Genomic DNA, 20,621 nt, shown 5'->3' with positions numbered 1-20,621 from the left:
AAAAGCAATTACGCGTGAAATGAAAGTTGGTCTCAGACTTATGGCCCATGGGCCAATGGCCGCCGATATTTCGCAGCCCCCTTCAGTCGATCCATACGTCACTTCTGTCCTTACGGACTCGTGCTTGTGTTGCTCACGTTAGCTTAGCGCTTGTTGAGGGTGACATGTAAACAGAGTGTTGACATCCAGCTACTACAGATGCTGTGCGTGTACAGCAGCCCCTAACTCCTGGTTCATCATTATTTCCAAATTAATTACATTAACATTGGGTATGAATCTTCAGTCTTGAGTCGACCGCCTCTGTTATCTGTTTGTTCTATCACTGAAGTGTCTTGCAGCAAGACAGCAGCCCTTTGTGGGTAATAACCGCTGAACCAGGTGTCTCTGAGGACCACTGCAAGACCAAAGGCCGCGCAGCTATTTATCGAAAGTAAATATCAGCAGTTTTTGAGGGAACTAAGCTCATTATAAAAGGTGGATTCACAGGCTCCTCGGCGTCAGGACTCACCTCTTGGATCTTCCGCCTGTTTGGCCAGTTTACGGAGGGCAGCAGCAAAGCCAGAGTTTCCGGACTGAACCGTGTTCCCATTGGTTAGTGGGCTGATGGGGCTAACGGTGGCGGTGGTGCGGGTCGCCGTGGTGATCATTCCTATTGGCGGTGACTTGTTGGACTCATGGTTCATACCTGGGAACAATGAAACATCAAGAAAGCCATCAGCTGATCTGAAGGCCTCAGCTGGGGAGCGACATGAATGAACGTCCTCCTACGCCAGCGCTCAAAGAGACTCCGTGCTTTTGTGTCTGGACATCACAGTGCATGCGTGGGTCAGACCCACTACAAACAGAATAGAGCGAGAGGAGCTGTGTCAAACAGAGCAGTGACCCTAATAGCAAATCACGCACATGAGCGCACACATGTCCATTTCCTCCAGGGACCCAGCCAGCACATCTTAAGACCCTGGGAGTGTCTGCACGCGGCCTGTGCTTTAGTCATAGCAGCAGTTTTACAAACACTCTCAATGGAACCACATTGATCTACTGTAGAGGAGATGGACAGCCAAAATGTGGCAACCTTTTCGAGCCTTTACCCTCTTTTGACCTACTAATGTTAATTACAGCTGGAATTAGCCAGCAGACCCCCACCCCAGCCAACACTTCACCAATGACCTCATTACCAACACAACGCACACACTTGACCATGGTTCACTATTGGAAAAAAAAAGGCAGATTAAAATGAAGACGAACAGTTGGTCAAAACATATGAAATGTTCAGTCAGACACTGTCTGTTGAAGAATACAGAAAAAAAGAGGAGGAGTGATTTAAACAAGTTGTGAACAGCAAACAATACACGCTTGCTTTCATTTGTTCATGCTTTCATACCTTTTCCTGGTCATTAGAACAACTCCTGCCATCACATTACATGTAACTAATAAAAGAAGACAGGCAAAATGATGTGTGTGTGTGTGTGCGTGTGTTGGCTGGTGTGGGTGCGTGTGCAGGCTTGTGTGTGTGTGCTGAGCCCAGCAGCCAAGGGAGATATGATAAGACACTTTCTATCGACTCTCTCCCTCTTGCTTCTCTCTCTTCTTTACTCACTCACTTCTTCCCGACTTCCTTCCTCCCCTCGCTCACCCCTTCTCTCCCTCTCTCTCACGTTTATCTCGGAGTGCTGAAGCTTTATTTAACAAAGCCAACACACATTATCTCCCCTCTGCTTTCTTTCTTCCAACAATCTTCTCGCCCAGACTCAGAGGTAATGGCTCGGACACACACACACACACACACACACACACAAGAAAAAACATAAGCGTGTGTCCATAATTCAAACATGCAAACAGACACACTCACCCTGCTGCTCACTCTTCCTCCTTCTCGTCGTCTTTCTGCTCCTCTGTGAGTCTCTCTCTTCCTCTCAGCCTTGCAGCTGCTATATGATCACGTGACCTCTTTTCTATCCACCACCAACCACCCCTTCACCACCTCCCCCCTCCATCCACTGCCCCCCTCTCCTCATCACACCCCTCCCATCTTTCTATTACTCTCTCTCTCTCTCTCTCTATCCCACCTCCTCCCTGCCACTCTTCATATCCTTCTCTCCTTCGCTGTCCCTTCTCTCCATCTCAAACTGTGCTCTCTGTCGTTTTCTTTTCTCTCTTCATTATTCATCTTTCCTCCTTTGGCTCACACTCCTGAGAGGGTGGCAGCAGCGTGGTGGGGGAGACGAGGCGGAGGGAGGGCGATGACGGAGGGGGCGGGGGGGTAGTGCTAACCCTCCATCCATCACTCTATCTCTCTCCGCTAGTCCTTCCTGTCTGCTTGGCCACAGGGCGAGGCTGGGGGATGGGGAACTTTCTGACACTGACCCTTCACCCCTCGCCTCTGACCCCCCCCTTCCCCACCACCCTCAGACAGCAGGAGGTTGGAGGAGGAAACATCAGAGCTAAATACAAATAAAGACATTTAACTCCCCTCAGCAATGTTATTTTAAAGGTGATGAGTGAGGCGCTCTTTGACACGAGGTGGAAACGATCACATCCCAAGTATTGTAAAATATTAGTTTAGCCTCTGGCCTTCAGGCCTTCTAGTCATTTCTGCTTTTGTGAAAACTGTATGTAAACATATTCCTCAATGTTTGCAAGCCAAGTTAGGCAACATTTTTTCTTCAGTGGATCAGTTTTGACTACTTTAACTCTATAATCCCGGATCCCTCGACAATAAACACATCATTTATATCTTGAACTGGGCTTCAAAATGTGCTTCCTCGTATCCGCGTGACATTAGACACGGCTTTAACATGCGTCTGCAATGACCACAGCGAAAGTGGATATGTTTGTGGTCTTGGTTTTTTACTCCTCACTTTTAGCTCTCTGGTCTCTAAAATGAAAACTTATCGCTTGTCAAAGTATGAATGAGATTCTGGCCTGTGTGATTCACATAATGGTCCTCAGCCTCTTCGAGAAACATGATATCAAGTCTTTTCCCCTCATATTTCCTTCCACTAAGGACGTTTTTGTCAACATCTACTGGTGTTAATACGTGTGTTCCAGTTTTGCTGGACACCCCTCTACCTCCCAGTGACATTACTCAAAGAAAGGAATATTTGCGCGTTCCCAGTAAGTTTTGAATCGATGAAATACGCCAAAACAATTTGTGATTCCTCTTCATCCGTTTTCTAGTTATCAATGGAGTCTGTATTTATCAAGACAGTGTTTATATAGCTTTAATGGACGTTGCTATTGTCCGACTTCAACTGGATCTTAGGAGCTCCTTGTGGTTCACAGAGTCCTTAACCAACTGAGATCAAAAGGTCATCTCGGGTTCCTCAAAAGACCTTTAAAACAACAAATAAAGCCTGGCGCTATTTAGCATACATCGATCCTGTTCTCCACAATAAGGCGCCGCCTGAAATGAATTCTAGTTAGCTTCGGTCTCAGAGCGCATCTGCTGTTGGAGTGAACTGCACTCACATGGATACCACTGCTGTGATTCTTCCATTCATTTCAGAGGGGTGGGAGCCAATCCCAGCTACACAGGGCGAGAGGCAGGGGACCCTGTCTAATGGCCATCAAAAGGTTGAATGGCTAATAACAGAGCAGGCAACTGGAACAATGGTGGACCAATGGAGGTCGAGCTCAGAAGCATAGAGAGGATTAAAAAAACATTGAATGTAATGTTCTGTTCTAGGGGAAAAACAGGTTTGGTGTTTTCCCAAACAACTGGAAATAGCCATTCACAAGAACAAGGCAGTCTTGAGAAACCAAGCTATTAAACTGCACAGTGATTAATATTTCATAGCAAATCTTGATCACACAAATTACAGATGCTTCACAGTTGCTTTTCACAATTCAGTCAAAAGAAAAAGTGCCTCCGAATTACCTCACCACCTCAAGTGCCGCTAAAGCAGCCACTGCGTCACTGTGTGTCGTCAATAATGTATTATTATTTTGGCCTTGCTAGCGTTCCGTGCTTGCCGTCCGTGATGTTATATTTGCTTCATCAGTCTGTGACCTTCAGCTATTATTAGCATCAGCGTGTGAAGTAGCAGGGATCATCATCAGCAAAACACAATCTCCGAGGGAGGGAGTCTTTGATGAGGCTGGAGGCTTTGTTCGTGAGTGAGGGAGCCAAAATCAGGGGATGCCTCTCTCACCTATGGGATGGGCACCATGAAGCCTAGTGTGTACATTGAAAGGTGAAAAGACAAGAGTGAAGAGTCCACCTGCATCAGAGGCAGGATGAGGAGCTGCATCATCCATGTTCACCTTGTGTGGTCAGAGTGTGGAGAAAGTTGCTGGATTTCAATGTCTGACAACCCACCAAAACTTAAAATAGAGCTGAAGTATAATAACCACACACATCGAATAACAGCCTACATGAGGACGGCGGTGGGGGGCCATTTTGCCCTGTCAGCTCATTAAAACAGCCCTAGTGTGTGTATGTGTGCACTCGTGCTTCAGTGTTAACGCATGCGTGTCTGTGTACATGCTCAGAAAAGGGTCATTAGGAAGGAACAAGCGGTTGTAACTCACCACCTTCTCATTAACCCCCATCACACTGGCATGTCTAAGAGTGTGGAGAGCGAGGAAATGGACTCAGCTAATGCTTATAAACATTTTCCCTCACATAACTGCCCTGCTCTTTGCCAAAAACATTCAAGTTTTGAAGAGTTGATTTCTGCGGCTGCTGCTTCAGCAGCTGACGGGCTCCAGTGATGTGAGAAGTAAATCCACACCAAGGTCATCTGAAGGAAATGACTGTAAATCCTAAACAAGCTTCTGCAGTGGTTAGAAAGATGTTTGGCTTCAGATTATCATGTGCAAGGATGCAGACAAGGCTGAGGAGCAAAGCATCCAAGACAAATGATGCTACTTCTATCTGGCAACAGCCCGTGAAAGTTGGAAAAGAGAGTTCAGTTTGACTATATTTGAAGGTTAAAAGCTGTGTGCCTCTGCTCAGACCTGGGATTCCATCATTTTGTTCCAGTTTGTTCAAGTTGAACAGTGAAGGCCCTGAGAAAACCAGTGTGATAACTGGAGTTGAGTCAATCTAAAGTGTTTCGTACATCAATAAAAACTCACTTGTGTGTTGGTAAAGAAGAGATTTGTCTTTGTCTTTATGTGTACCATTTGTACTAAAAGTATTTTGTATTTGAGTATTTTGCATTTTATATTTCAGAGCAGAGCATGTTAAGTTCCCTCAGGATTAATAAAGTTTTTCTGATTCAGATTCTGATTTAAAACTGAACCGGCAGCCATTTGTGTTCCACACGGCTCCTCTCTAGAACTATAAATTGTTTTTGCTGAACATTTACCTCTTACGTTGAAAGAATTGAAGTTTAAAAACATGCTCTGAACAGCGATATCTTGGAAATATCCTTCATTTTCAGCTGTTCATGAGGACTGGCAAATGTCCACAGGAAAAGTCTTCAACTGTCTATGTACCAAAACAATCTGCATTTACACAAATACCTTTATGACAAATTATTACAAGTGTTTCGTACATCTCCCTCCAAAAAAGTTGTAGGACTCAAACAGAAGCTAAGACGAGCACAGGTTTCTGTGTGCACTCAGTCTTACGCACAGAAAAAAAGACAAAGAGGTGAAGTAGCCAAATGTTTTACAGCCTCTTAAAGTTGTCTGTAATAGCAGTCAGAGCGGCGTCGACACAGCAGTCTCCGGGGTCACTCCCGGGGCTGATAAATGGCTTAACTAGCTGCACTCACTCCGCAGCTCGCACTGAAACACTTAACACTTCCTTACCAACCATAAACAGCACACATGCCCTCCTGCTCGGGAGTCTCACGGCGCAACAGCAGGCCGCGTGTAACACAGCAATGAGATCGACAACCCGACTCGTCTGGGTGACGCGGTGGCAGATAAACACACCGTCCGCCAACAGAACGGGCGGGTTGTGTGCACGTGACCCTGCGGGAGACAACAGCCAGCACACATTTATGGTCCCAGGATAAATGGAGCAGAAAACCACGTTCAGTAATAAGGAACACCTCCAGCAGCAAGACAGAGGGCAACACTGGAGGAGGATTTCTGGGCTCAAATTGGGCGGTTCAGTGCGGCATGTTGTCATGAAGGCACCCGAGGCCATCTTTCTACTGTCTGTAACGCTATCATAATTAATAACAGCCTACTAGATGCACAAACATAGAGAGAGAGAATAAGAAGCAGATTTGAATTAATGAATCATGTTCCTTCTATACTGTAGTAACATACCTTCCTTTAAATGTAGTAAAAAAAAATGTCTATATTATTGGACTTTTGAGAATATATTTCTAGTATCTTTCAATTTTAATGGTGAAAAAAAAAACAAATGTGAAAATAAAATACATTATTTATTCATGTATAACTTAATAATTATTTTTTAAACATAAATGTTTATGCTATAATAAAATAAGGATGAATTATAATTATATATCTCCATATAGTTTATGGAGATATATTAAGTCAACCATTTTTGACTGTGCTACATAAGGTCGACTATACGATACAAGACCTCACATCAGTCAATTTAAACTGTGGGAGGGAATCAGAGTGTACATAGGAATCCCACACAACCACAGGAAGAACACACAAACTGCTCAGGGAAAGACTCCAGGTTCACTTTAAATGCAGAGTTGTGTCAAGCTGGATTCAGACCCTTCTTTTCTGAGGAGTCTTGTCACTTGTTTATGATGAAAAATGTCTGTTGCAACCATGACAAAGCAAGAAAGTGGATATTAGGTCATCAAATATCTCCACCACAGTTCAAAGGGCTGTTAGGAAAGACGAGATGAGAAGTGGTTCTTAAAAAATCTCCCCCCTCCTCCTCCTCCTCCAGTAGATTTTCTAGCTGTGTGACCTCATCTGAGCATCTCTGATCAATGCACTTGTCTACGAGCATTTTGTCACTATCAGTCAGATGCAGAAAGGAGATATAAATAGCTGCTGTTTTGGGACCCTCATACTTTGTTTATCCACCCGCATAATCATTTCCTTGTCACAGGCTGCTCAGTGGAGTCGACTGCATCTCTGTTTTCCCCTCATCGATCTCTCTCTCTCCTGCAGCTCTGTCTGGCCTCTTTGATTTAGATATGATGCAAAAAGATCAAGCATTTTCAAAATTCCGCCTCGCTGGAGGCAGGCTGCACGCTTGTGACAGACTGAGGGTCAAGTCGGGCGGTTGACTGCAACTGAGTGCGTGGCCAGAGGCTGACTCCGCTCAGCAGGTGCCGACACTGCGGTGGCGAGTCCCAAACCATCTGAGCAAACACGAGGGAAGAGAGCACATGCAGACCGCACAAAGACGCCGCGCACGGGCAGCTGTCGGATCAAATAATACAAACTAGTGAGGACATCACAACTCACAGTGTCGTAAAAGTGGACGCTTTATGGATCAGTTCTCATGACTGATGGCCACACAGGAGGATAAAGGGGAGACACTTTTACTGCCTTCAACCAGGTTGAGCGAGTCAGGTGTGTAGTTTAAAGCAAAATAACACACTTTGTGTTAGCAAATCTCGCTCCTTCTCTGGAGGTCTCGATGTCAGATGCAGAGTAAACAAAAACACTGTCAACAAACATGTCAAATGTCCCATAATGCACTGCAACAGGTAACAGTTTAGACACTTGGGTTGTGTCCCAAAAAAAGTCCCAAAAAAACTCACTTGTATACAACAGAACACCATAAATGTTGGTAAAGAAGAGATTTGTGTTTGTCTTTATGTGTACAATGTGCATAGCCTTCTTTTCCTCCTTCCTACACTGTCTGTTAAAAAGTATTTTGTATTTGAGTACTTTGGACTTTTTCGTATTTTCTATTTTGCATTTTAGATTTTAGATTTTGTATTTAGATTTTTGTTGTTTACAGAGCATGTTAAGTTACGAACAAAATTTCTCTCAGGATTAATAAAGTTCTTCTGATTCAAATTCTGATTTAAAACTCAGCCGGCAGCTGTTTGTGTTCCACACGGCTCCTCTCTAGAACTGCAAATTGTTTTTGCTGGACATTTACCTCTTATGTTGAAAGAAGTGAAGTCTAAAAACATGCACTGAACAGCGGTATCTTGGTAATATTCCTCATTTTCAGCTGTTCGTGAGGACTGGCATATGTCCTCAGGAAAAGTCTGTGTACCAAAACAATCTGCATTTACACAAATGGATCGTCATAACTACCTTTAAGATAAATTATTACATAATATTTACATTCAACAAACTAGTTGTTGGGTTGTCTTCAGGAGAATTGAGTCGGGGAGATGTGCACGCTGCCATTTCTATTCTAATTTGACCTTTTGATCTTTACAGTTATGGACGTACGAAGGCACAGAGGCGCATGAAAGTGTGAGCAGCTCAGATCTATATGACACGGAGGTAATTAAAGAGATTGGAGGGTTTTACTCAGCAACCCCTGCAGAGCAGCTGGTCCACGGCAGGTCAGCGGCAGCACATGGTGCACGGAGGTGTGTGTGTGTGTGTGCTGAACTCCACCTGCGGGTCTGTGTACACACACAAAGGAGAAGTGATCCGCTTGGCTGCTGCTAATGCGCCCGGCGGCATCTATATCTCAGCCAAACAATACACTCGCTGTTAAAGGTTCCGGATTAAAGAGCGACTCCTTCAGCTCTCCCGAGGCTGCTGACTGACAAGGACACACCGGGTGGGTGACACACTCTTCCTGCCCGTTAAGTTTACCAAGAGCAAACAGGAGCGGTGTTTGATCACCGACAAGTTTGACAGGAAAGATAACACGACTTTAACCTGCGACACGTTCATAACCGCACCTTGTGCAGACGCGTCATGTTGGCATCAGAAACCGGAAGTGGGGAATATTGCTAGCAAAATAAAAGCAAACACTCACACTCGATATTTGGGTTATTCTCATACATTAAACTATTATTTCATTTCGTCACGCTATTGCACGCATTTAGTGTCGGTGGCGTCCGTTCAAATGGTTTACATCGCCAGCGGTACGCTTTATTTCTAAGGACTCCATCGGAAGTAGCGTTGCAGTGCAGTTCGTCAATCCGAACCAGTCAGATTACTAATTCAATCACACTATGCAATCTTCGCTTTCATAAACGGTCGGTCCAATGCGGCTGCGCGACTTTTGCCAAACGACATAAACAGAAAAGTCACAACTCGAAACTAAACTACGCCGCAGGGGCGACGTTGGTGGCTCGATGCTCGACAAAATAGCAACCATCGTCTGTGTTCATAACCTACATACATGTGAAGAGTTTTCACTTCAACGCTCAGGAAAAGTCAATGACGGTTCGCAGACAGACGAAAAGAAACTTACCGCAGCGTCAGAGGCACGAGCATGTTCTGCTGGAGTTACGTCAAAAGAGCCGTGTGATCGCCTGAAGACAGCGCTGTGTGATGTTGAGGAGAAGGACAACACTGTCCTCGGAGAGAGGGAGGTGTGTGTGTGAGAGAGAGAGTGAGAGAGAGAGAGAGGAGGTGGAGGAGGAGATGAGGGAGGAGGGGGGAGGAAACGAGCACCTGCTCCCTGGAGCTCCCAGGAGAGATGGAGAGAAGGAAGATGTGGCCCCGGACTAGTGCTGATGCCTCACAGCATGGACACGTTTACCGTCCACTGGAGGCTGATCTGTTCAAGTCAGCACAGGTGCTCAGGTTCATTCACTTTTCATGACTTAAACTACAGCAACTAGCGTCACTCTAGGTAAATAAAAAAAAAAATTAAAAAACGGCTTTCAGATATTTGTTTGTGTGACCAGCCTTAGATGATACCGAAACGCTCAAGGTCGTACAGGTTTTTCCTGTGGGTATTGTGGGACGCAGAGCAGCAAAGTTCACGACAGGTTTGAAGTGTTTGTATATCTGTGACAGTAAATAATGATAATTCAGTCAGCTGAGAGAAGGAACTACCATTTCAACACACTGTGGTGGAGTCAGGCAGTCACTGAACCCGTCTGATAAAGACGTTTTCTGACTCTTCCTGTTTCTTTTTTCGGATACAGAAGGAAAAAAGCAGAAGAAAGTGATCCTAACACTCATCATTGTCCGTTAAAGAAGCTTTCTCAACTATACATTACATAAAAAAACAACCGGGTTTTTGAGTGGCTTCATTTGTCGGCCCCTATTGGTTGTTTGTTTTCAACGACAATATCCGTTGGACCTGGCTCTATAACTTACGTAATCGTCACAAAAAAAATCAAATTATATGGTGTTTTTCAGACTTACAATCTGATTGATTTTATTTATGAATTACAAACATGGCATGGTTTGTTTATGTTTGTCAACAGGACACACATGAATGTTACACGTCAGAAACCACATTTATTCTATTAAAAATCGAATCTTATATGATCAATAAAAGCGGCAGTTAAATTATGAGTATTTAGGTTTCTGATACAAAGCACCCGAGTTTGAGATGACACTGGTCTTGAACTGTTGCATTGCACTGTGGGTAGGACATGAGGAGGGAGGGGTGTAAAGTCTAAATCAGTTCTTGTTGAGAGTATCACCTTCTGTGGAGGAGCCAAACTCCAAGCAGACGGACCTTAGTTCACTGGTTCCTCAAACCTCCGTGGCTGCAGCCAGGAACACCTTGGCTTTCAACATCATCGCTCCATTTTAATGAGCATTCATCTGTTGTCATCTGCTCCAGCACACTTAGCAACAGTAGCATTTGCTTCATTTAGTCAAATCTTTAAACATCTCCCCCCGGGCCCCTCTGTCTGCCTGTCAGTCTCTTTTTTTTTTACTTTCCTCTCATCTCTTTAACAGCTGCTCCTTATTGCAGATATTAAACAGCTGCTTCACATCAATGTATGCGTCCCCACCTTGTCCAACCCCCCCTCCGCCTCCACAGCATCCCTCTTATATATCTTCTCTGACAATATTCGGGGACAAAAACGTTGGTCCAAAAATACGCATACAGATTAGCGCCCCCTTAATTTTTCTCTGAGGAAACAACAAGTATCAAAGGAGGCAAAAAGAAGTGAGGCTCCTGTAATCCCTAAATCCCTCCTTGTTGTGCTCAAACCTCCATAAGAGTAAACCAGAGGAGTAAACAACAAATGTGTGTGTGTGTGTTTCTGCAGAGCCTGACATGATTTATGGTTCTGCTCTGCACAGGCAGACATGCACTTTTCTCTGAGGTGGGTGTTTCACCTCCATCCTTCCTGACCCGCACAGGTTGTCTAGCGCCGTGCACACGTGTGCACGTGGGTGATAAATGGTCAAATCCACACATGTGCCGCTGCAGGTGCATGAAAGCGAGGATTCTGATCGAACACATGCTGCTCTGTGTGCTCCTCCGAGGGGCTGCGTTGCGGCGCTCGGGGTCAAAGCGCACAGCAGTGTGTATTCTGCCTGTGCCATACACTTGGCAGTCCACTGTCAAATCCCCCACTAGGCAGTGTGTAAAAGAGGCCAAGCGCACAGTCCATTATGAACTCTGGCTGTAATAGCTCTAGGAGTCTTCCTGCCTCTGGAGATCTGGTCATTAGCCTATTCCTCTCTGATAAATCGCTCTATCCATCACCAGCACACACACATTTGTGCATCACAAACGCAAGCCTCTTCATCTTTGTCTCCAGCTCATTTGCTTCCTCTTCTGCGAGCGCGTTTGAAAGGGAAAGTCCACCAAACGGGCAGATGTCTATGTTAATAAACGCTCACATGAACACACACACGGCGTCCGCTCTTCTTCTCAGTCTGTCTGCTCAAGAGGAGCGTGGAGTTGTGACGACAACCAAACCAAAAAGTGTGAGCACATGAGATTTAAGAGAATCCCCCCCCCACCCGGCACACGCACACACTTGTTTGCACGTGCACACACCCTCCCGGTGCATTTGACTGGTGTGTACTCTTACACAGAAGTACATGCCTGTGCACAAATGCTGCACACGAAGCACATGAATTCCTAAGAGAGGGGACACCGGGGGACCTGAGGATGGAGACACATGGCAGAAGTAATGCTGTGGAGTCAGCCACTCTGTCCTCGGGCAACACACACACATACACACACACACACACGGCGTACGCGCACACTATAAAGCACTAATCCTGTTTATTACCTCCTCCCTCTCTGCTTTCTCCTTTTCTGCATTTTATCTCTCTCTCCCTCTCCCTCACTCTCAGATTTATTCCGTTCTTTCTCTTTGTCACACACGTGCACGCACCTCCGCACACACCATGTCAGTTTACTCCTGTGATGTTTGTTGGCCCGCGGGCTGAGATGAGGAAGCAGGGAGGGGAGTGCTAATGTTCGCTGTTCTTTTCCAGCTCTCACGTCCAGCAGTGAGAATTACCTTCTCTTTGTCTGCCGCTGCCGTCTCCATCTGTCAGCCGTGCTCCTCATGCAAACTTGGAGCTCGCAATTTTGTCCCCTCCTGAAAGTGGAGGTGACAAATTTGGGCATTTTGGGGCGCACATGCCGACTGTAGCGCCAGTGATCCACTGATAACCTTCCTCTTGACTCACCTTTAGAACTGAAATAGATCACAATCTGAGAAAATTGAAAGACCTAGCCTCAGTTCTGAGGCATGAGCACTATCTGTAAATCCCCTCTTAATATCAACAAATATAACAACAGTTGCGGGCCGTCAGGGCCTGCAAGGCCTTCTTTGCTAGCCTGACATAACCAGAAACCAAATCACGAGCAAATTTATGACAAAAGTACATTTCATCTTTAATGTATTTTCCCAAAATATATTAAATATAGTACAGTGGTTGCTCGGTTTTCTTTGAACAACTTTGAACAAATCGGAGTTCGAACTGGACCGTGGTAGAGTGTCACAGGGGAGGTGCTGGAGCGCTCACTCCAGGGTTTGATGTCCTGTTGTGGGCTGGAGCTGGGACAGGGATGAGGCGAGTCTGGGACAGAGCGTGACTTGGTTTATGACTTTGTCACAGCCAAACTGCACAGAAGCGCACATTCACAGCTGGACACACACCGGGCACCTCTTCACTTCTGGAGAGACGTCACTCACTCGGCAACCCCTCCCACATGCAGCGGCCACACACATAGACGAACAGCGCACCTGCAGCAGACACTCTACATTCACTCCTACAAAAGACTATTTTAAGGCTTGGAACACATTCTTTCTTTTTCCATTCATTGTAATGGGAAAAATCCATTCAGATTTAGAACAAATCGCAGAATGAACAGACACGTAGAGTTGATGGATAGTTGCGATAGCCAATCAGATCACGAGTTGGGGACTGCGAGGCCTTCTAGTTGGCCTCACGTTGAACGTGACTTGTACGCGTCCTGTGATTGAATACTCATACCGGACTTTCCGGACTAACCGTGACTCTTTTCTCGCTCTCTATAACCTGTGGCTGAAACATTTACGGATTTTTAGGGGCAAACAAGCTTCAGAGCAATGAAACTACAGATAAAATAGTATCACACTGTTCGCCGCCCCTGCTTTTCCCCGGCATCTACACCAACGAGACCTGCAAACGTTTAAGATATTTATTTTGTTCACGGTTAAGATGTTAAAGTCGGGGCGCCCTGGCTCAGCTCTGTGATTCTACTCTGACATGGTTCTTGCGCTGCTGTCGGCACACTGTGTCTGAGTCTTTCTATTACGAAACTGAGACTTTGTTCTGTTGTTTTTTTTGTTTTTGTTTTTTTTTTTATATGGGGCTGGGGTGACTTGACTGAAGGCCTCGGTGTAAAATGTATAACAAGCAGGTTTACATTAATGATCAGCCCCAGTCATTACTCACAACATTCTATTTAAATAGTAAAATAAAAAGCAAAAATGACTCGTTCTTATGTGTCAATTAAAACTATAAAGTACACCATGTTTGTTCACACGATTAGCTTGTTCAATCTTTGCTCTTGTGCGATGACAGCAGTTCAATTATGGAGAGATCTGCATAAGTCATCTTTAAAGTCGGCGTGTTTGCGTGTATTTTAAACCGACTTTGCATCTCTGGTTTTCGTTGGTAACACTTGTGCAATCTTTGAACGCATCATACTTCCTGGTGAAACCGGTTTGTAATTAGCATTCTAAATAAAGTGTGCAAGTAGGTGATTTAAGCCTGGGGAAATACTAACAACACTTTGGACGTCAGTTACAGCGAAGCTTCACCGCTCCACTTATTTGGCTATTAGGACGGGCTTGCCCTCTTGACACTAAACACTAAACACTTAAGTGACTGAGTTGAAAAACAACTGCGACATATGATGCATTTGCATTTTTACACGGAGAAATAACTCATGTTCAATACACTAGCAAATATTGGCACATCAAATACCCTGTGACGCTACATGTTTATCTCTGAATTCATGTTTTGAAAAGCCTGATCCTATTATCTGCGGTGAACATGGTCACATTTTCAAAGGGAGTTATTGCTTGCTATCACTTAACTAAGCGTGTGATGAAAGGTGTCACAAACATTCACGCACGTTTGATGCAAAGGAATGTTTGCAAAACGTGTTCTGGGCGCCACAGAAATGAGCGTGTGATCCTGGAGTCATAAACTGAATCGGGATGTGGACAGGGACGACTGATATGGAGGGAGCAGAGAACACCAACAATAGCTTCAATATGTAAACATCACTGCAGTTTAAAATGCTACACACAGTGCCTTGCCGTTTAAACAGTGTGGCATGCTAGGTCTCCTTTCAAAGTTTCCTCAGAGAGAAGCGACACCTGGCACTGTTTGCATGAGTCGCCTTGACAGTATCAACAACCGAGGTGAGGAAGTCTTTCGCCACTTTTCATGTCATTTTTTTTTCAGCGCTCCAATCTCTCCTTTCACTCCCCTCATTCTCCTCTCCCATGTTGCTCCTCTCTCGCTCTCTCTTTCTCGCTCTACCTCCAGATGGGCGGTCGAGAGCAGCAGCTTGCTGTGGTCAGGCCAATTATTTACATAATCATGATCTTCTACTTAACCACATGATCCCGTACCTGAGCGCGGCCAATTAAAGCCAGCATCATTATGCAGATTATGCAAATACAGTCAGAAGCAGAACAAGGTGATGCAAGATCACACATGAACAAACAGGCACCCTGGAACTACACACGCCGCCGCTGTGTGTTCTCACACGTCTCTCAGCTGTGCTTATGGGGTGTAGCATGTTTGGGAGCTTTATGACCCGTCGTGTGTGTGTGTGTGTGTGTGTTATCAAGGCACGCGCTGACTCCAGTAGGTGTCTGGCCTGGGACTGAATCCCAAAATCAAAATGTCAAAAAAACCTAATATAAGTTGGAAAAATGTGACAATAAAAAAGGAATGTAGATTAAATAGAAAAAATGTATATTAAAAAGAAAAATTGACAAACAAAATGTGATTTTAAAAAAATGCTAAATACATCATTTTTTAAATAATTTCTCAGTATTTATTTAGCTTATATATATATATATATATATATATATATATATATATATATATATATATATATAGTAAGTGTAGTGTTTTATAGATAAATAAAAACAAGGATTACAACAAGGAGTCCTGAAATAGGAAATGGTGACTGACAGATTGTGCCAGGGATATATGAATATTGATTGAAAGACAAAATAAATACGGGTAAATAATACTATACTATAATAAGTGTGTAACTGTGTGTCAGTGTTTGTGTTCAGGCAGTTGGCAGTTATTTTACAAATGAGCTACCACAACTAGTGCCTTAACAATTGCGCGAGTGTGTGGGAGATGGTGTTTTCTGTGTGTGCATTCTTGTGTGGACCAATCTTTGACAAGACACTGATCTTGTGAGGACGTTTTGGTCTGTCCGAAGGCTTTTTTGAGCCTTAAATCGTCAAAAATAACCAGGTCACTGTCATTGGATTTAAGTTTGGTTCAGAGCCCAGGTTAAGGTTATCCTTTTGTATTGGATGGTTAGGTTTAGGGTGAGTGGCTGGGGAAAGGGTTATGTCCATGATGGTCCTCACAAAGATGGCGACGCAAATGTGTGTGTGTGTGTGTGTGTGTATGGGTGTGTCTTTTTTAATCCGCCTTTGCATGAAACATTGTATTGCTGTGTATGTGAGTGTGAGTTTGCATGAACCAGTTGTGTGTGTGTGTGTGTGTGTGTCGGCATGTAAATCGTCATGAATGTGTGAGTGTGCACGTGTGTGTGTAGTCTGATTTGAGGACAAAAAGGCGGAAATGTGTGCATCAGAAGACACTGAAGCCTCTGTCAAACACACACACTCTATCAATTATGTTTTGACATGGTTCATGAGCCTGCAGATGGTGCAGGACCAGCAGGGGCAGAGGACTAAATATGTAAGGACTCACTCTCTCTCTCTGTCTTTTGACGCCACCAGACATTGACTCGTGTGTGTGTGTGTGTCTATGTGTGTGTGTGTCTGTGTGTTAATGCAGAATTTAGCTGCTGTACTTGCATTTGGCTAACAATGCAGCCATCTGCTCCTTATCGTATAGCAAGCTGCGTGTTACGATATAAGAGTGTGTGAGTCTTCCTGCCTCTTCTTTTGTTTGCCTGTGCGCTCAGGGGAAGTGTTAGCATGCGCGTGCGCGACGGAGACTTGTTATCACCTCGGGTTAAAATCTGCTGGCATTTATCCTAATATGCCCAACTCACCGAGCAAACAGGCGTGTGTGTGTGTGTGTGTGTGTGTGTGTGTGTGTGAGCTGAAGTAACATCCTCACATCAAAGCATGCGTGAGTGTGTGTACCTGGTTAAGCTATACTTGGGGGGACCAATTCGCTGAAACACACCGGCTTGTGCTGGTTCTTTTGGGTTAAAATGTAAAAATATAGAGGTCTTTACACCGGTTTAAGTTTTTTTTTTTAAGAGTAATGGTTAAGTTTGGCCATTTGTTTTGGATGTTTAGGTTTAGGTTGAGAGGCTGGGCATTATGTCATTTGGTCCCCTCATAGATAGAGGTGTGTGTGTGTCTTATCTGTTCATTGGTACCTTATCAATGACCCAAACTCATTGACATTGTCAGGTTGCCACACCACAACCAGTGTGAAAACATGGGCCCCGCACTGAGTCTCTGACAGATGACTGAGAAATAATGGTTTTAAATGTTACATCAAATAACAAATCCAATTGTTTCTCATAAACAATGAAGTGTTTACTGTTGCAGGACACTGTGGGACTTTTTTTTTCAGGAATGAATGCTAGATAACTGAAATGAGGCCACTGATTTTTGGCCAATATATATTTCTAATATATAAAAGCCAGCTGTGAAACTAATTTCCTCATGTGCTATTGAATTTTAGCAGACTTGCAGTACTACAAAGTCACAGCCACTCCAGACACGTGGCTCCCTCGATAAAGAAATGATCCAACAGTAACAGCAGCCTACGTTAATCCCAACAATTGAAATGAGTCTTTTGGTCATCTGCTGCTGTAGACAATAATGTTGACTTATCACAAAGCCTGTGGGTGCGAGAAATGTGTTCCTGTGTGCAGGGTATGGTTGTGTGTTCGTGTGACATCTGCCATAAATCACAAGCCACAGTGTCCTTGTGCCTCTGACACGTATCATGGGAATCAATGCAGAGGTCAAGTCGAACAGAGTTACCAACCCCCCGAATGCACCACGGCGGGCGATAAATATGGCAGGCTAATACACATGTCAACAAACCTGCTTTCACACTCCATCGATTCACCACCGATAACGTGTGTGTGTGCGTGTGTGTGTGTGACAAGTGAGTGGCTGCATAAATGGACAGTCACTGAGGAGCGTGTGTTCATGATGGCGTGTGACCTGTGAACTGAAGATGAGCCTCTTTAACCTGTTGTCCATCAATATTAAGTTCTGTGTAGGAAAATACAATAAAGGGAACCTACATTAAACTAAACAATGTCTCCAGTTGTTTACTCCACCGTGGATTTGCAAAATAATATCTGGTTCCACAAACCTTTTGAAGGACTTGTCAGGCTGTCATGAGATCCCTACTGCCACCTGCTGTCCAAATATGCTCATCATACGTTGACTCTAAATGATGACTGATTCATTGATTTTTCAAATGCTTAAAAATGTATCTAATGGAGGTGGAACTCACAGTATGGCTGAGCACGAGCTGCTTGGCAGAGGTCTGTGAGTGCTTGCCTAGTTACTAACACATCTACACTTTCATAAGCTGTTAAAACTGCAAGGTTTTCTTGATTTCATGTCCAGAGGAGGCCACTGATCTCCTGACACTGCTTCAGCAACAGGTGCTTTCCATGTTTCCAAGCCTCATTGCTGCAGCCGCACCATATTTTATGGTGAAAAAAGACGCCCCAAGATGGAACACTTTGATATGGAGAGCACGGCTCATTACCACATGTAAGTCTGCAGCAACAAAAAGTGCCGAAAATAAGCTGTTTAGACTCTCTTTGTAAAAACAAAGGTCTTATTAATGTCCTGAATCTGAAGCTACCCTCTCAGGATTTGCCAAATCTAAAATATGCCAGATTGATCGTTTCAGCCCAGTAGGCAGTTTTGCTCGTCTTTGAAACTACAGACTTCCCAGAAGCTTTGACGCCTGTCTCCAGAGAGTGTGGCGTGATATGAAGGAATAGATTTTAGGAACACAGCTGGGTAGTGATCCAGTGACAAGTCACTGAGGAGAAAGAGCCACTCGCTGTAATATGTGAGGTATAAAGCACCAGGGGGTCCAGAGAGTGGGAGATAGCAAAATGCCACTTTTTTTTTTCTTGTATGATAACCATGTTAAGGTCACTGTGTGCTCTGGGTAACACACACACACACACTCATCTCACACTTTCCCTCTCTAAAGACACAACACAATGATTTTTTGAGACGGATTTCATCAGTAGCGTTTGTTTTTATGCTGAATTCTTATTGTCACCTCTAATTTCCATTCTGCTGTCATTTCACACACACTTTACCCCTCACCCCCCTTGTTGTCAAATGATCATTGAGAGTGGATGACAGTGTCTCCACAGCAACGGCAGTTAGGGCCAGGAGGGGGGCTGGGGCATCATCGAAAACACGACAGACACACACACACATTCTCAAGCACGGACCCACAAAAAGAATAAACTGAGCTTCATATGTACATGTAGTTAGAAAATAGGACGTGCAAAATGCATCGTGGCAAATGCGGTGTGTGTCAGGTGGGAGCCTCGAGGTTCAGATTGTGGGGGGTTTCCTCTTATCTTTTCCAGATTTGCAGGAAATAAAAGACCAAAACAGTCAACACTGGAAGCCACAAGGCTGTTGAATGTTGTGCCCGAGACAACCATCCGCACCGCGTTCCCTCATGAGCACCTGACCAAGTTCAAACATTGAACAAACCCGATTGAGATAGCTTCAGGGTCAGGGGTCAGGGTTCATCGTCTGGACTCACCAGATCATACATGACCGGCTATATTTGACTTCTGCTTTATTTTATGATGGTTCTATTCCGAGTTACACCACTGTTCATATGCGTCATCATCTCAGCACGCTATTATTACTCCATTTATTTGACAAATAATGTTGCTGTTGTAGTCCAAAATTACAGTATAAATAGAAGATTCAAGTCATACTGAGTCAAAACCCACAGTTTGATACAGTTGCTGGTTATGTTTTAAGGCAAACGTTAGTTATTTGTCACAATTCAAAGAGGTGAAAGGTCAATATTGGACAGTATTTTTAACTTAAAAAAATGTAAAAGTTAAAGATGGATACAATAATATAATGTTTCACCTTTTATATTTTTATTCATTTGTCTCCCTTTTTAAAGCATTTATTTGGTCACAAAAGCTACATTTTACTAGCGCCCAGTATCCGGGAAGAAACCAAAAAGTAAGATGCGCACAGCAATCCGCTGACTTCTTTCTACTAGGAAAGTGCTCTAGGACTCTTGGTATTTATCATTTACAGTCTCCATCCCCCAACATTTAAGGACGTAAAAGGTTAAGAGCACAGTTCTGTCAGGGCCACTGTATACAATGGCTGCATGGTCACAGCACTACTTCCAGACCAATGTGGAATGGTGTAAAGAGACAACAACACAACAGCTGGGAGATTATCAGGAGGAGCAGGTGGGTTACTGAGGTGGCTTCACACTTCAGTCACGAGTTATTAACAATTGAGTTTCGCTGAATATGATTATCTTTTTCCCAAATAAAGTTTAAAAAGCCGTTGATACTAAAGGGGAGCAACACAAATCAACAGAGCTCTATCAAAAATGAGAAGCACATTGTTGTCAATGGCTTGGTTGGCAAAAGTCATGAAAGTATGACTCAGACTGACTCCAAACTGAGGAACATCATCTGAAACTGCTCTCCTACAGAGACTTTTTGAATCGATATGAGAACTCATTCCTGGCTTCTGTGTCCTTGCCGTGTGGTGAACTCTAAAATATGCAGAGTCTGTACGAGTGGCCGGAAAATAAGGATGAAATACAGTGAGACTCCGGACTAAAGCTGTCTGGCTGTTGTCAATGGCTTGGTTGGCAAAACTCAGGAAAGTATGACAGAACAAAAGGGAGTCCTTGTCTGAGAGAGTGATGGCTGACTCACCTGGCAGGTAGAAGCGTGGACTCTTTAATCCAAACATGACAGGAAGAATCAGAGGTCACTGAGCAACGAAGGTGGTTGGGTTTAAGAGGTTAAAGTTGGTCATCAGACTGCTCCCGGCTCCGGCTCCGCGGCCCCTGCAGGGTGTCAGGAGGGGAGAGGTCAGCCGGCGTCTGCTGCCCTCTCCTCCTAGTAAACCTGGCAGAGC

The 20,621-nt window shown here is 44.3% G+C and overlaps 1 protein-coding gene across 4 annotated transcripts in view; it reads right to left on the bottom strand.

The window, feature by feature from the left end:
* LOC128771253 (genetic suppressor element 1-like) overlaps positions 1-20,621 on the bottom strand; it is a 31,639-nt gene that overhangs the window by 10,677 nt on the left and 341 nt on the right. For 2 of the 4 annotated variants that reach the window (XM_053886563.1, XM_053886564.1), the window contains exons 2-3: positions 20,417-20,611; positions 509-685 (exon numbers count right to left, since the gene is read on the bottom strand). In XM_053886563.1, coding sequence (XP_053742538.1) covers positions 509-685; positions 20,417-20,453 — 214 coding nt within the window. In that variant the 5' untranslated portion in view covers positions 20,454-20,611. Of the gene's footprint in view, positions 1-508; positions 686-1,849; positions 1,961-9,289; positions 9,466-20,416; positions 20,612-20,621 lie in introns of those variants that run through there. The other 2 variants (XM_053886565.1, XM_053886567.1) reach the window with 2 other exon arrangements.

Source organism: Synchiropus splendidus, chromosome 14 (genome assembly GCF_027744825.2).
Source record: "Synchiropus splendidus isolate RoL2022-P1 chromosome 14, RoL_Sspl_1.0, whole genome shotgun sequence".
Classification (NCBI taxonomy): domain Eukaryota; kingdom Metazoa; phylum Chordata; class Actinopteri; order Syngnathiformes; family Callionymidae; genus Synchiropus; species Synchiropus splendidus.
This window is presented reverse-complemented; position numbering and strand designations above follow the sequence as displayed.